This window comes from Apus apus, chromosome 7, assembly GCF_020740795.1.
Source record: "Apus apus isolate bApuApu2 chromosome 7, bApuApu2.pri.cur, whole genome shotgun sequence".
Classification (NCBI taxonomy): domain Eukaryota; kingdom Metazoa; phylum Chordata; class Aves; order Apodiformes; family Apodidae; genus Apus; species Apus apus.
The window spans coordinates 7,160,347-7,177,988 of record NC_067288.1 but is presented as its reverse complement, the minus strand read 5'-3'; the positions used below and the strand labels follow the sequence as shown (position 1 = coordinate 7,177,988).

The following is a 17,642-nucleotide window of genomic DNA, read 5'->3' as shown; positions in this document are numbered from 1 at the left end:
CTCTTGAATTCAGGCTAAAGGTTTTTAGGTTTTTTAGCAGTCATCAGAATATGTTCAGTGTTTTTTTAAAATTGCTTTTATGACTTCTCTATAGGGCTGTGTAAGGATAAACCCTTGGTTAATGGAGAGAAATGTAACCTACAGCACATTCATGCTGTAACTCATGGTTAAGGGGCACAGCTGATTGGTTTTTGTTGAGATTTTCCTATTTATTTTTTTCAGATTTTTGCTAGAAGGATACTTTTTTGGCAAAACTACAGAATTATGAGATTTGTGCTCATATTTCCCATTTTTAAAAATCCCTTTCATCTCCATGTCATACCAACAGTGAGGATGAAATTAAAGCCATGAATTTTCAGTGTGTTTCATTTGATTAAGAGCTAGTAACAGCCTTAAAAGGAGTTGAACTTAACAATGTGGGGAATACCACACTTGTCTAAAGAAAAATTATTGAATATGAAACTTCAGGCTCTTCTCACTGGTGCTCAAAGGAGAATGGTAGAACATTTAAGCAGAGCAAGTTCAGGTGCTTCTAGTGTTTCAAACACCAGAAGTGTGTTGTGGGTAGTTAATGTTCATAGGGCTACAAAGTGGGTGTCTCCTCAGAAGAATTTTGGAGAGCTGACATCATTGATAGCAAATTTTGCACTTGGATGGCACAATGTGTGCAACTACTGCATATGGTGCCAGACTCCCTTCTTTGTCTCTGGATGTGTGGCTGCAACTTTTGCCATATTGAAACCCTTTCCATGTGTCCAGCTTGATTGCTGGGCCATTTCAGTTATGCATATTTCACCAGTGGGAAAATGTACATTTATTGCTCAGGGCACTGATTCACCTCTGCACCCCTTTATATATTCACTCTCTTATACAGATGTGCCTGGTGTTTTCTGTGGTGCCAAACCAAGGAAATGTTTTTTGTTTTCACTTTTTGTCTTCTTTTGTTTTGCCCCTTTTCAGAGCTCCCTCAGTGAGAAGACAGATTCCCAGCTAATGGCCATGCCTTACACAGACACCAGCCTCAGGTAAGGCAGAAAAACTGCTTTTTGATTGCTTTCTACTTAATCATCTAGTTTTTCACCAACAGTGGGTAGAAAGTGCCAGTTTTCACCTTGTTGTCAGGATTCTGAAGCCAGATGCTAACTACATATATGGGCCTAATTTCTGTCTCTTAGCAAATAACTGCTTCTATTGATTCAAACTACATTTAAGAAACCCCTGTATTACAGCTCTACTCTTCTGGGGCCTTTGTGCCAATTAATCTTAAGAAAACCTTATTTCACTCTCCAGAATCCCTTCCTAAACAGGTTTGAATCTTTAGGGAATAAAAAAGGACATTGTCTGGAGGAACATCAGTAGTTTATAAGATGGTATCAAAGAGTCTGGTAAGAGAAAGGTTTATCTCACTGTCCTCAAGAGTAGAGCCATTATAGCTATTACCAAATTATTTCAACAGAGTTGAAGTACATTACATTCTTACTTGCATGGTTTGTTTTAATCTCCTGATTTTCCCTGATGATTAGAAGATCATAACACAGAGTTTCCTGATGCCCTCTCTCCCCCATCCCATATACCCATCTCTTCCCTCAGAACAGGAAGAACTGGAGGGCAAAGCTTAAGGAAACAAAAATTCACTCTCCTGAATTCTGTGTGACAGTAGGTAAAAGGTTCTCTGCCTCAAAATGACTAAGAGGAGTAAGCAGAATGGAGTATAAAGTGATTTTTTGAGAATACCTGAAATACTGACATTGAAGTAAGAAAGATGTGGCCCTCCTGTTTACATTGCCCAGGATCAGCCTGGGAGAAAACAATAAGCTGCAGGCAAATGTTATGGAAATCAGGCTGCCAAATTTTGGTGTCTTAACTAATTTTTTTTTTTTTAAAAAAAGGCATTTTTTAGTTTTGCAGGCAGATGAAGGATGTTTGTTTTAACTGAAGACTGGATGAACAAGCCTCATGGCATAAGGCAGTTTAATATACATGCCTGTATTGCTCTTAACAAAATATCTGGGGCATTAGAAACAGGCTGCAACATCATGCAGCTCTGTATGGAGTAATCTGCTGTGCTCAGAAGGAAGTAAGGTATTTTTTTTTTCAGATGAATGATGTTCAAATGAACAGGAGCAGTGAGTCATGGCAGCTGCATGTTCTGACGGTCCTGAAACTGCTAAGAACATAGAACAGACTTGCAGTTCCTCCCAGAGCCATCAGCTATTAGATGCTCTGTGAAATCATAGAATCACAGGGTAGTTCAGGTTGTAAAGGACCTCTGGAGATCTCGAGTCCAACCTCCTACTCTTAAGTATGTTTAACTTAAGGTTTCTTGGTGCCTCTGTCAGAAAAGACTGTCCCTATCTTCTTTGGTAATCTGTATTAGGAAGATGAGGATTGCAATGAGAGCCCCCTCAGCCTTCTCTTTTCCAGGCTGAATAAGCCCTGGTCCTTCTGTCTCCTGTCTCTTCATGTCCATCCTGTCCTCCAGTGGTTTCCAAGTGCTTTGGAACAACTGTCTCCCATGGCTGGATTTAGAATTATAAAAGGCTGTTTTTTAGGTCTAGCTGTATCTTCTTGAGTGTGGGCGAGCAAATGGATCTGCGGGACCTGTTTCATTTTTCAGGATGTTTCACTGAGCAATGTGTGGGCGTGATGCCTTTTATCACAGTAAAACTTCAGTGCTGAATCTCAGGGGTGGTTTGGTGGGCCTGCGTGTTTTATGAATGAGTAATCAAGCTCAAATTAGCTCCACTCTCTGTCTCCTCTGTGTGAAGGATGTGATCTGATTCCTCACTTGCATAGTTCTGCTAAAGAGGATATATATAGGGTAGAGCTGCCTGCTTTTGATCTCCCAGGATTTACACCCCCAGTCCTGTTAAAGGGCAACTGGTTTGGCAGCTTCAGTTGCAACGGGACTATATTAGCACTAGCAGAGGGGGGAATTGTGGTCTATTATTAGTGCTGCTCAAGCAAATTGCCTAATGATAGATTTGTGCCTTGTTTTGGGTGCACAGTTATGTACATTATAGAAACATACCATGATAATCTAAGTTGGCCACCAGTTTAAAATGTGGGTGAGCTGGGGCCATTGGGAGGAATAGCCTGATCAGTGTTTTTGCCATAAATACTGCAAACAGACAGGATGCTATTAACATGGCATAGAGTTAAAATGACTGGGTAAAGGTCCAGGTAATGGTTTGTGTAAGTGCAACTTTCCACTTTGATTAAATGTTATTTTTTAATGAGATTGGGGAAGTATACATGATAGCAACACATGTTGGGCATTTCTCACCTTTCGAAGATAAACAGTGGATAAGTACCATGATTGTTTGACTTGCCAGTGTTATTGCTTTGAATAGTTTAGACAACAGCATCTTTTCCTCCTATCTGATATATATAAGAAAAAAATAGTGACAAAGATAAGCAGAAACTGTTAATATCTGATTTTGCTCCACTGCCTAAATTTGAAAATCAAGAGCAAATCTTTGAGTTGACCAAAGAGATTAAAAAAAAAAAAGGTGGGTTAGAGTGAAGGTGACATTGCCACTTGACAGTAAATGAGAAGGTTTATGCTGAACTTTGCAACTCTTTCAATTTGAATGGTTTGGATCCTTAGCAGTAAAAGGAAACAGAAAAATTATTAAAAGTTTCAATGTTTTTGTTTCAGAATTGCAAATCATTTTAAAATTTGCTAAAATCTATTTTCAGAAGTCATCATGCCAGCTTCTGAAACATGAATAAAATCAACAAACTTGGAAATGTTTCCAGCAGCAAGCCCTTTAAAGCACCTTGAACTTAAAAAAAATACCCAGTAGTTACACTTGTCTTCACCTGTGTTTAATGTTCCTCATGCCTCCCTCAATGGATGAAGAGCTGCTGTTCTTTTGAAAAGCAGATCTTTAAAGTCGTTGTCTCACTGAAGTTAACTTTCCTGTCTAAAATAATTACCTTCTCCCCTTCTGTATTTCAGCAAGAACTCAGGGAATGAGCTGCAGGTGTATTATGCCTCTCCAAGGAGCTATCAAGACTTTTTTGAAGCTATTCACAGAAGGGAGGACACATTCTACGTGGTGTCATTTCGCAGAGTAAGTCTCGTACTTGTTCAACCCTGGCCTTTTAGGTGTAGCTATAAGACTGTTTCTAACACTGAGTGTCTTCTGTTGTAATACGAAAGGTGACTTAGTTGAGATTGAAGCTAAATTTGTTTCTTCATAAGTGATGCTTCTGTCTATCCTTTACAGTAATATGGGCAGGGCATGGTCTGTGCACAATATGCCCATCACAGTGAGGAATGGAAAGAGCTCTGCAGAAAACATTGTAGTGCTAGGGCAAGACAGCACAAAATTACATGAACCCTGTGGTTAAACCCTTAAGCATAGTCCATAGACTTGGGCTGCAGCTTTGGAAGGCACATCCTCACTTCTGCAGCTCAATTAATAGCAGTAAAAGCGGCTACAAAATTGAATTCCAGGTCTTTGATGGCACTTTCTGTACTGCTAGCCGGAATGTTGTGATACTAGATTATCCTATGCTTTCTCACTCCCAGCCACAGTTTTCCTTGGACCCTGCAACCCTCCATTTGTTTCCTCATCAAAAGAGTATCCTGACAGGGGTCCCAAGGTGGTGGGAGACCAGTAGTTGCCACAATAGCCCATCCAGCTACAACCAATTCTGTGTCAGAGCTCAAAAATGAGCATAACTAGTTTTAGCAGTTTCTGTGTCAGATGTACATGCCAGATGTACAGAGGTAACACATCCCTGTCTGACCTCATCTACAGGAACTTTCTTCAGTTGTGAGACACATGTCTTTAGAAAAGGTTCAGGCAGATTAAAAATAGTGGTGCTCTTGTTAGGATTAGGGTTTTGTGCTGAGTAGAAATATGAGGTTAGTTTCCAGTCCTGGGATTACTGGATTGTGTCACAAGGCTGGAATTTTGTTATTAAATGCTTGGCATGTTCTGCTGTTCTTGCAGCTAGCAACACAAATATAGCCAGCACCAGGCTCCACATATCCTGAGGATGAGTAGAAGGGAGTGGAGAATTGATTATAAAAGTTTTTCTGAAAACTCAGAGTAAAAAGCAGAATAGTGTTTCTGTTGTTCTTCACTTGCAGCTGTTGCTCTAGTCCACCCGAATACAGGTAATGGTCCACAGGTTTGGTTTACGCTGTCGGATTAATGACCTGGAAGTTGTCAGCTCTCTTTCTCATCTTGCAGCTTTCCAAGCTGTCCTTGGAAACAGAGTGTGTCTTGTGCCACAGAATCCCTACTGCTTGGCTCTGCTCTTTTGCAGAGAGAGATGCGGAGCCTTTTTTTAACCATTTAGAAAGTTTATTTGGTTGCAAATCTGTTGGTATTTCTGTTTTTATGAATGAAATGTCCTCAAATCGAAGGCAGTTTTATGCATTACCTCATTTATTATTTTAACAGGGCAAACCTGATCTAGTGACAAGCTCTGCCCTGAGGCACTTTTAAATTACTTGCTTGGATTCTTTTGTGAGTACAGAAAGGACTCCTGCACAGCCCAAGGGGTGCCATCAGAAGGGCCCCAGCCAAGGAGGTGCCCTTTCACCTCCTCCTGAGGACTGCTGACCTCATTTTCTTTGGACCACAATTCCCTTTTCACTGATTATTAGGAGCTGAGAGAAAGGACTGAGTTCCTTCTCAGCACTGTGGGACAATTCGCTTGCTTATTGCTTGCACACTTGTCCAAGTTAGAAGACAAGGCCTGGAGTTGTGTTCTTCTGTCTGGCTGTTTTCCATGCAGACACTCCCAAGCACTTAATAAGCTGTTAACAACCACATACAAATGAACAGGAATCATGCAGTTACGAGTCCCAGGGAGTGGATGGTTTGGATATTGGTGATGGTTCTGCTGTGGGATATAGGACTATGAAACTTAAAGAATTCCCTTCCACCTGATGTCTCTGGGATCCTTTCCACATGCTTGCTGCTCTGGGTGCAGTGTCACGTAACCCCACATCTCTCCTGGGTACATGACCTGAAATGTAATACAATTTTTGTGTGTTTTCTGCATGTTCTCCCCTGCACTACAGGAGTTGTGCCATGAGTTCCTTGGATTTTCTAGAAAATGGCATTTGCTAGAGCTGCCCATGCCTCTCATAGAGTCAGCCAGGGCTTCTGAACGTGCAAGGCAGGGGAGCAAAGCTCAAATGTGCTGTGTCATCTACTGGTGATGCTTAGTACCTGTAAGACTGAATTTCTCATGATCTCTTCAACTTTATAATCTTTCCTTGCCATGGAAGGTTTCTCTGTTTGCATATTCATATTTAGTTTGATTATTATTAATTTTTATTTTTTGAGGAGGAGAGAGGGAAATGAAGCAGTATTTGGATCAGCAGAGTCCATACAAGAAGCTGGACTTTCACTCTGCAAGTCTAGAAAAAATAATTTTCTGCTATTGTGAGGGGGAATCTGTAATGTCATTTTTTAACAAGAAGAAGTAAGTAACTGACACTGAGTAAAGAATTCTTGAACTGGGGCAGTGTTGTCTGCCAGCTCTGCCAGGCCTCAGCAGCCAACATCCCTCATGGGCAGGGATCATCACCATTTATTTCTGGAGATGTTAATTTGTTAATTTTATGTTTTCTCGCTTCTTAACTTTTAGGAAGCCATTGTTTTCTGTGGTCATTTAGCACTGACACCAGGCAATGGAACAAAAACATGTTCTCTGTAGTATATATTCACACTTGAGCTCTCTGCTGTCCCCACATGCTCCAGCACTCTGAAGCTATGTCTTTGCAGCCTGCCTCTAAGTTGGGCTGTTTTGGGTTGGTTTTGGGAGCATGTTCAGAGCTGAGAAGTCTGTGCAGTGAGTACCAAGAGCAAGGTGCTGTGTGTCTGTGAATAGGAATACAGCAGTTTGAGCTCTGCTGAAGCGTGTTGGGAGTCTCCAGCTGGCACTGAACCTTCCTTCCATTTTTCCCAGGTCTGAGGGACAGAACTGAGAGTCTGTTGCTCTGCTCTTTGACGTCTCTGCTACCAATCTCTGCTTGATCTGTTCTAAAACCCCAGTGGAGAACAGCTGCAAAATTCAAGTTAGTTGATGTAACGTGCTCTGTCAGCAGGGAGACAGACACCTGCCTGCTGCTGCAGTGCTCCTGTGAGCCTGGCACCCAAACAGTTCCCTCTCAGAACTCACATCTGTTTTGCCATGGAGTATTCAGACCTTGAGGTTGTGTCTAGAATTACTTGAATAGCTAGCTTAATTTGAAAGGTAATTAAGTAAATCATTGGAGAAAACAAATCCGTTCCAATTTACTTTGGCCTGTAAATGTGGCTCCAGATCATTCCAGTCCTGCAACTTGCAGTGATTAAGCAGTAGTTTTTCCCCATCCTGGAAGATTCTAACGCTGACCCTTTGATGGCATCTCTGCAGATTTATTAAGGACAGTGATACTTTTTAGGGTAAGAGTGTAATTACTGGTCTGATTTGCTTGGGAAATTTAGAAGGCTACTAGTATTTCCTCCCACTACTTTCTATGTTTGTTTCAAAGTGCAAATGTCTCCTGATAGCAAATTGCCAATTATATTTAATGCAGCACATTTACAATATCTTACAATATAGTACAGTAAAAAAATTAATATTAAAAGGTGATTCTAGTTATTTTTTAGAGTGAGAATGATGCTGGAAATCAATGGCAAAGCTTTTACTAACTTCAGTGGGACCAGAATTTCACTTTGTAAATTTCTGCTTCGGTGCTTAAACCATAGAGCTTCAGGGAAATGTATTGTTATGGATGTGAATTTCTGGTCCTGCAAGCCAACATCTGCAATGAGCATGTAAGGATTTCTCAGTTCTGCAAAAAAGTTTTCACTGAAATGATTAAGCCCAATTTAAAGCAGAACTTTTGTGATTTCTTTGTGTGAATGCTCAGTATGGTAGGAATAAAAATATGTAGGTTATGTTTTGCTTTTATTGGTAATAAGCCTGTGCTGTGTTAATCATACTTGGGATGATATATTACTTTCAGGCAGCAAAAGATGGTAATGCCTGGCTTTGACATGCTTGTGTAGCAGTAGTTTGCTGTGCTGCACACACAGTTCTGGCAATAGTTTGAATTTATTGAGAGAGCCTGAGCGAGGCAGGTTCCAATTGACTGCACTTATCGTGCCATCTACATCCTGCGGGCAAATCTGCTTTGTAAGAAATCAGTTTCAGATGATGTTTCATAGCCAGAAATTCAGGCCTAACATATACTTTTCTCCTGTGTTGTTTCACTTGACAATGGGTGGTTTTTAATGAACATGAAGTTTTCTACTGTTGACTTTGTGGATTTCTGTGGACTGGGATATATAATTTGGTCTTTCATTCAGATAAAAAGCTCTGATTAGACTCACATATCCTGCTGCTCCTAAAGACACTGTAGCTGGTTTATGTGTTTGAGTCCTGTGGGTTTGCAACTGCTGCAAGTTCACATGCAGATTTTTTTAAAGATTTTACAAACTCCCCTTTCTCCTGGGGAGCCTGACCTTAGCTATTCAGAGGAAAAAAGTGACTTTATCCCAGGATCCTAGGATTTTATGATCTTGTCCTATATTGTATACAGATGCTGAGAATAATTGATGTTGAAAGAAGGGAGGCTCAGGGCATGGTATCCATGATAAAATTGCCTGTCCTTTTCAAAGCAGAGGTCACCCTTTAGCCTGTCTACTCTGTGAGGCCAGCTCTTGCCTTCCTGGGAAAATCTGACAAAGCAAACAGTGTGTGTGATTGTGCTGCAGCATGCTCTGCAGCTCAGCAAGCCAGCCTCTGACAAATTATGGCTGCATTTGACTTTCAGATTTGAAAACCCCTTATGAAAACCTCCTGTTTCCATCTGAGTGTCGCTCATGAAAATGAAGGCTGGCCTGCTGCATTCTTTGTTACAAATTCCCTCTCTTCTGGCAAAACTCTGAATTCTCTCCATGTCAGGGAGAAGTTTCTCCTTCCAAATCCCTGGTGTGAAAACAGTGAAGCAAGTTTTTTTTTTTGGTCTTTCTTTAACTGTCATTCTTCCTGGTATGGAATATGTCTGGCAGGTGGGAAGCAGGGAGAGCTGACGATCAAAGGGTCTGGGCACTGGTGGGGAGAAGGGCTCCCTGTAGTCTTTTGGACACTCAACTGGGGAAGATGTTGGTAGCATCTTAAAGCTTAGTCTCAGAATCTCCAAGGAGAAATTCAGTATCTAAAGTTGAGTCTAAAAATTTATGTCGGTCTATAGAGCACGAACGGCCTGACCTCAATCCTTGGATTATCAAAATACAAGTGTATGAGAACAACACAGCTCCAGGTTTAAATAACAGGAAGCTCAAAATAAGCCTTTTTTAGGTTTGTCGATAAAGGCCAGCAATTCTTTAAAAGCATTTCTATCAGTGCCTTATGGTATTTTCCAGAAAAACCTCTGATTGCTTCATTATTTCTTCCTGTTGTTACTCTGCAATGCCTAGAAGTTGTGTTCCCATGTGAGGATGTACTTTTGCGAGTGAGGCAGCAAAGGGCTACACATGTGCTGTAGAGGGCAGGCTGGGGGACGAAGGGAGAGAAGGAGCTAGGCAGTGAGACACCTTGGCTGTGCAGTGAGTGGAAGCCAAAGAGGAGCAGCCAGCAAGTACCAGCTGCAGTGAAGCCTCTTCTGGGCAGCAGCTGTTTGGCTTAGCCAGATGCAAACCGCAGTGAGGAGGGACCGGAGCAAGGGCGCGAAATGTGTTTCTGAGAAGGGAGGTAATGCCTGTCACACCTAAGCAGGGTTGTTTCCCTTGGAAGTGTCTGCTCTGTTCCTCACTCTCCCAAGACACTTTTGGAAGCAAATTCTTAGTTGCTCTGATTTTTATCTCCTTTGGTTCCTTGGAGGCCCACTATCCTCCAAATAAAATTGAGAATGAATGTGGTGTTGAGGAAAGATGTATAAGCAGGGACAGAAAAGTCACTCAAATATGTCTGGCATGGAGCAAAAGATCCCCTTGAGTTTTGTGTGTATAGTCTTGATTCGTTTGTCTTCTGTATGGAGTCTGGAACTTCATGAATCATATTAATGCCGTCACTGAACTTCTTTCAGCCTTGTGTGTCCCAGGCCTAACTAATACTTAGTTATTTTTAAACTAGTATTTGGAAGGACAACATAGACTGTAGATAATTATAGTTAAAATAAAACATACTGCAAAAAATGTCCCTAAAACCTAAGCTGGTTGCAGACAGACGTGACCAGTAAGAGTATACATGTATTTAAAATGTGCTGCATGCTTGACAGACGAAGTGTTGTGGGCAAGAAATAGATGAAGATTGTTGGTTTTGGAAAGCCTCTGTAGAAGACCCAGTGCTTATGAAATTGGTGTGGACATAGGCTAGAGAAGTATAATTGGGAAGTTTGGGAAGCAGATGTAATTATAAAGTGGGAATTGTCTCAGTAAAGGAAATGACAGCAGTATCTCACTTATTAAGAACAGACAGCAGACAATTGCTGACAACAAAGTGGGCAGGAACACAAGTCTATCCACAAACAAGAAACGTGCATTCAGTTAGAACAGGCAGGGAAAATACAGCTCTGAAGCAGTTCCTTTCCTTCAGGAAATAACCCAAATTTAATAATGCATTAATTATACTTTAATAATGCCAGTTAATCACTTTTCTTTAGTGAGAGCATGGTGTTGACTGAAGAAAATTTGCATCAGATTATTCTGAACAGTTCTCGGAAGGGAATGATGGGATCTGGCTTGTGACCTGTAGCAGTATTTAATTATGGAATTGATGCTGACTGAGCCCGAACTGTATAAAGACATTAATGATACCTTCAACTCTGGAGCTGCAGTAGCCAGTAGGGCATTGCTTTGTGTTTGGTAGAAAGGAGCTTCTGCATGAAAAAATGACCTTCATGATAGTTCATTTGCCTTGAATGATATGCAGAGAGCACTTTGAAACACCTGTGCTTAGTTTCTTAGTTGGACCGCACACTTTCACAGCTTTCATACTACTGAGTTTTTTCTGTTAATTTTGTTTTTATATCTGACAGCCACAGACAGGGTCTTTATAGAAGTAAAATTTGTAGAACTGAGATGTTCTTGATTTCATTAAGTAGTGTTTGTGTCCACAAAAGAAATCCTACCTTTTAGCAAATGTTCATTATTACAGTACTACACTTGAAAGCGTTACTTAAAATCTTAGGTAGCCTTTTAGAGTTAATTCTGGTCAGATTATTTGCTTCCAGTTTGAATTAATCCTTTTGCCAGATTTTTAGCTGGACAGCACACAGAGCTTATTATATGAAGTAAGAGCCCAGGTGCTATTGTGAGTATGTACAGATTATCATCACCTCCCACTGGACCAAGCAGAGCACTTGTGGCTTCCAGGTGTTATTTTTAAATCACTTACACTCCTAGGACAAGAAGTGTGATAACATTAACTGTACATGTTGATCTTTAAACTGGCTTTGAAACTTGTAACTGGCTTTAGAGCTGTTTTGAGAGTGGAACACGAAACTTGTTTGCTACTTCTGGGACTCATGTAGATAGGCTACAAGCAACCATATCTACTGGGATGGCTAATGGAAAGACAGAGTACTAGCTGCAGAAATTCACTTGCTCCTCCTAAAGTACTAAGAAATATTAGGAGATTCTTTGGCACCCAGATCTGCTCTCTGTGAATCCTAGAAAGCATAGGGCCTTTTCCCCAGAGTGCAGTGGTTTTTTTCTTCACTGTGCTCTGCCACAGAATTGGGATGGGTTTGTTGCAGAAGTATGTGCTCTGTGGCTAAACATATGGCCCATGTAGGCGAGTTCTGCCTGCATCCACAGCAGTTTCTCACCGCTTCTTCTAAAATATACTTCCATTCCTAGTAGGGTGGACTTTTGTTTCTGATAGTTGAAGCAGAGAGGTGGGTCTCAGAATGAGAAAATTTTGCTTTATGCCTGGAAAGGCTTGCTCCTCACCATGTAATTGCATAAACTCCAGTTTCGCCAGTGTAGTTGATGGAAACTGTCCGGCTTCAGGTCAGTGATTCAGAATTTGGAGTATCTTGGGCTAAGCTAAGAGATCTTTTGTGCTGGAAATGACTGTTCAGGAAATCCTCTTTGTGTTTTGATTGCAAATGTTGAAATGTGCCTGTGAATAATTCTGGCACTAGAAAATACTTCTCATTGAGAGAAGGCAAAGCTGTGCCGGAGGGGCAGGTGAACAGCTCAAACTTCATGTGCTCCACAAGAGTCCAAGGTAGAAATGGCTTGTCTGTTGAATCCTGTGAGTTTGATTAGCAAAGCTCCACTAAGCATTGCTTGGCATAAGTGATTGTTATTGTTCCTTGGTTTCACAACCACCCAAAATAAGGTTGGAAGTGTCCGCCATCTCAAAGAGGTGATACCCAGTATGAGGAAAGCAGTCTAAGTGGTGCTCGGGCTGAGAGCTTGCTCTGTGCAAGGAGAGTACACAGCCCATCTTCTCTTGATCTAAGTCCAGCCAGGCTCTCGTGTGTTAAACAGTTCTCTCCTCTGAGACTCTAGAAGTAGGCGTTCCCAAGCTGTTCTTCATTGATGTTTCCTTCCCTGAAGCCTTGGCCACAATGGAGGTTCCTGGGTTGAGTCACTTGTTAGCATCTGCGAGGCCCTTGTTTAATCTCCTTTCCAGGAAACCAGTGTGGAGCTCTTCTTCTTTCTAGGAACAGTCCTGAGCACTTGGACCTGCAGTTTCTTATCAGGATCAGGAGCTCTGTAGGCAATCACTGGGCAGGTGACTACTGGATAACAAGGTTGAAACTTTGCTGTCTCAGGTATTCTGGGGCCAGCATCTCCAGAGGGGTATCTCCTTGACCTCAGAGAAATAGACTGTGTTTCTCTTAGCTTTTGCCAAACTATCTGTTTGGTCTTTCCTTACCAACTGATAGCTGTGACTCTCCAGCAGGCTGCCAAGGTGCCACACAGGCAAGATGTTTCCTGACTTCTCAAGCTCGGTTTCCAAAGTGCCAGCATAGAGAAATGTGTACAAAAATAAACAGGACATAAACATGCTGTAATTTGGAGGAAAAGGACCGATGCAACAGTTTTCTTGGTGTAAAATTTTGACAAAAGCAGTTAATTGTGGCTCTAGGAGAATAAGTGCAAAGCTACATTTACACAAGCAGGAAGGAACTCTTTAGGTTCAGGCTAAACACGGAGTTGATGCTACAAATGCTAAAAAAGGAGCATTAAGCCAGCTGGGTAAAATGTTGCTTTGTCATGACAGGGTATTTCCATTTCAGTGTAGAGCTGGGTGGTGTGTTTTGGTGTGGCAGTCCAGGATGGGGATGTTACCTACAGCATGTTACTTGTCAAAAGGATGTAGCAAACGTATGTACAAAGTGTGTGCGTCCTTTGGTCTCATCCTCTTGCATGTGTGTGTCAGTAAACAGGAGAGCATGGCTGCAGACCATGTCAGGGAGAGCAGGCTGATGCACTGTGTGTTCTCCAGTAATTAGCTTTTCGTTCCTTGCAGCACTCCTATCCCTCCTCTGCTCTCTTGGCAGTTATAACCAGTGGATTAGGACCACATGGATCAAATCTGACAGCCCTTATGACTTACATAGTCTCTTCAGATCTCAGTAGTTGGTTTAATTTACCTGCTTGTTTATAGAAGTCACTATAGTAACTGAATTCTCATAGGAAGTAGATACCTAAAAACAAGACTAATCTGGATTAAAAGAAGCAAATAAACCCAGAACCCTGTACCTCAGCTATGGCACCTTTTGTCCAGTTCTGTTACAAATCCCCTTCATCTGCTTGCAGTGCTTTTTCTGTTTGAAAACATCCTAACAAAGCCTTGATGCAGCTGCTTGGCTGGTATGAAGTTACAGCACTTTATCTGACCCATCAAATGATGGGTTGCTGTGCTCCCTGCCTGCGTTTGCCTCCCAGCAACAGCATGTGCTGTTGGTACAGGGCTGGGTGCACGTCAGGTATGCTTATAAACAGATTTCTGTGTGATCAGAGGGAAAGAGGGAGGTGATCTGCATGTCAGGGACAACCTGAAATTCACATTGCCTTTGTGCAGGTCCAGGGTAGCTTTGCAGAGCCAGCAGAGGTTCAGAGGGCAAGAGGGATTGGAAATGAAAGGGAGCGCGTCCACCAGGATGAAGTAGCCTCTGGCTCTTGCTGTTCTGTACATCCTCACATTTGAGGGCCTGATCAGGTATTGTCATTGATCAGCTGGAGAGATAGAGACTGCACATAAAATTGGTTTATGGCAGGCTGTGTTGGAGGAGAGGATAAGGAGTTAGTGCCTTCAGGGTGTTCAGTCTTACACTGATACTTTGCAGAAATTGTGGTGAGTCCAAGATGTTCAGTCTTTCTCTGTAGAATTAAAACTACTACAGTAGTAAGAGAAAGAGGGGAGGGTTCACAGGGGAGCATGATTCAGGTGATTAAAAAGTGCCCATGTGATTGATGTTATCCACATAGTGAGATCAGTTATTTTGTCATAGTATTTGTAGCCTCAGTGTCTAAGAGTGGACTGAGATACTTACTTGTCTAACAGCCTTTATGTGTCATTCTTCACATCTTTAATCTATTATTAAAATTCCCATATAGCCTTTCTTTGACCCAAGTAGTTAAAAAAGCTAGAAACTCCAGTGGTTTGATGAAATGTTGTCAACGGGGCATTTCATTTTTTAAAACCCACATTCATTAAAACATGGCTTCTGTGGTTCTCTGATACGGTTGCATCATACTTTACAGGATATTGGCAGAAAATGTTGAAATTAGCTTTAGACTACTTGTTTCACAAGCAAAATGTACATAATTGGAATAGTTGCAGGCAAAAGTATTTATTGTACTTCTAGATGTTTAAGTTAGTGGGACATGTCAGCGAGATGTGCACAGATAAAGGCAGAGAACTGCACCCATTTGTTTCTGCTTGGTATTACTGGCACCATCTCCCTGTAGTTTGTAAATAATCCTTAACAAAAAGGATTTTGTAAAAATCCACTAAGGCTAGTGCAGTATTGCCATTTTGTTGTTCACTTGCTAACAGTTGCACTCAAAATGTGAATGTTCACAAAATCTCTAGTCCGAAGTGGGACAATTGTCAGCACTAGATCAGATCAGCTGTGGCATAGTCTAGCTGAGTCTTGGGTCCTTGCGACCCTCCACCTCTGTGGTGACACGTGCAGGGCTGCACTGCCCGGCAGGGAAAGAGTCTGAATGTCCCAAAGCACCAGACCTGGCTGTGGCACCATTGTCTCTGTAACTCCCTTCAGATAGTTGTAGGTTGCTCCTAGATTTGCCCCCTCGCCTCCTCTTCAGCTGACTGAACCAGCCCAGCTCCCATCATTTCTCCTCTCAGAACACATACCCCAGGCCCTGACCATCTTGCTGGCCACTCCAGTTTCCCCACATCCATCTTTGCCTAGGAGAAGGTGAGGGAACCCAAAACTTTACATGGTATTTCTGTGGTCCCACCAATGCTAAACAGATGGTGACAAAACTTTTCCTCAATGCCCTGGCCACATTCCCTGATTTGGCTAGGTTTGCTTGATTTGCTGTGTTCCTCTAATACTTCTGGTTTTCTTCCTTAACATCTTTGCATCTGTGTTTTTTACTTAAATCATTCCACAGGCTGCTGTTGCTACGTTATGCAACACCAGGACCACAAATTCTCAAGCACCATGCAAAGCTCCCTCTACACTTAGTGGGGGCAGAAAAGCCCCTCTCAATTTTTCCCACCTATCCCAAACACCTACCATAGCATGGACTGAATTTCCTTCTGGAGGTGCCTCTCTCCTTCTGTAGGTTTAAAGGGAGACTCAACAGCTCTGTCAGACAGCTAAAGCTGGAAAAAATTAATCTCACCCGAAGTGGGGAGATGAAAGGCTTCTATTTGCTGGAGCCATTATGTTTTAAATGTGGTTGAGAGTTGGCAAGTACTGATAGAGGAAAACATACTGCTCTCCAGGAAGAGAGACAGGCCCAGCCTGAAAGCTATAGCCTGGTGTGTCTTTTGAGTAGTGTGCCAACAAGCATTGCTCTACATTTTTATCTTCCTGAAGCTGACCTTTTACTCTCTTTAATCTAATCTGGTGCCTCTGATCTTGCTAATTCAATTCCTGTGGCAGACAGGCGGTTACTCACATGCGCAGTCATGAGATGGGCAAGATGTGTGATGTTCCTGTACCAGTTTACACCCCTGTTTGTCAGTCAGGCTTCAGAGCGACATCCAAGTAAGCTGTTATTGTCACAAGAGAAAGGTTTTTCTAGGGAAATAGCTGGTTTGATCATGAGAAGTACACAGTGCTTTGCCTCTATCATGGTGCTATAAGTTTTGATGGCTTGTGTGAGTTCCCACAGCACTGGAGTAAGAAAAAAAAATAAGTGCTGTGCTCTCACACTGTTCAAAATAGGATGTGTATTCTCTTCCCTGGCTACATGAGCAGCTTGCAGGATTTTTTTTTTTAGGGTAGAGACCAGTGAGACAATTGAACAGTTTAGTGCCACCAGAAAGGAGGGTTCCTGTTGTCAATGTTTCCTTGGTTGTGTGTGTGTGATCTGCCCTTGATCCGTTTTACAGTGTTGGCAGAAAAACAACCTGAAGAGTTCAGGGGATATGCAGGAGAGTCTGATAGTTGCCAGAGGTTGGCAGGGAAGGTGCAAGGGCTGAGGGATGGGGAAGGAACCCTTGTTTCTGGTGGCCGTGGGGGTCAGGTTGCTCAGCTGCCTGTGGGATATGCCCAGCCATTCTGAAGTGCACTTTTGTAAGGTAGGTTGGGGTGACTGAGGAAGGATCTGGAACGTCAGGTGTCCAAGATCCTTTTTGCCACCAAGTGTGAGTTAATGACTTATTTGTGCCATTTTCTGTCATTTTCTTGTTTTGGTTTAGGGTTTTCTTTTTTGGGGAAAAAAATGTAAATGTTTATACCTTGTAAGGTTTTTTATGTTACAAAATTACATCCTGTTATACTTTGAGTATGCACAATGTAACAATATATAGTTATAGTTTCATTGTGTAGCTATTCAATGTATACAGCAGTGTTATAACATTGTAACTCTACAATGGTTTTCCTTTTGTAAAATCAAGTTTGTTTCTAGAGCTGATTTACTTCTTCCTGAGCGACAATAGAAATTCAAACAGAACAGGCGCTTGGCAACAAAATTGGACTCCAAACTGAGACTTAGAAGTGAAACTTAGCTACAAATGTGAGGAGAAGGAAGCTCATTAAGTTGGGGTAAATACGAATTAGGCAAATCAACAGGCAAAAAAATGCAAGGAAGCTTTGTTTTCATGCTCTCTTGTTTTAACTGAGATGATTACTAACAGGGGTGACAACTTTTTTAGCATTATTATATTGAATATCTTTAATTAGATGAAGCTATGAATAGCGGGTGAATCCTTAGCTTACAGATGTCCTGGGATCTGCAGAATGAGAAACATCTTTCCAGCAAGGATCTGTAATGAAATGCACATTGCACCAATTAAAATGCTCCATCAAATTTGGCTTCAGCCCAGTGCATCTTGATACTCAAACCCACATTTTGAGAAAAACAAGAGGCAGTTTGGATCTGGAGCTCCAGCCTTGGCCCGAGTGTGCCAGACCACCGTCCAGCCATCAGCAGCCTAGGAATTGTGCCTGTCCCTGCTGCCAAGAGGTACAGAGACCCACCCAAGTCTGAGCTGAAGTCATTGCTGAGCTCTGG

General features: G+C 41.9%; 1 protein-coding gene across 2 annotated transcripts in view; it reads left to right on the top strand.

The window, feature by feature from the left end:
• ATF6 (activating transcription factor 6) overlaps positions 1-17,642 on the top strand; it is a 76,779-nt gene that overhangs the window by 27,309 nt on the left and 31,828 nt on the right. For both annotated transcript variants that reach the window (XM_051625425.1, XM_051625426.1), the window contains 2 exons: positions 961-1,025; positions 3,965-4,079. In XM_051625425.1, coding sequence (XP_051481385.1) covers positions 961-1,025; positions 3,965-4,079 — 180 coding nt within the window. The remainder of the gene's footprint in view (positions 1-960; positions 1,026-3,964; positions 4,080-17,642) is intronic.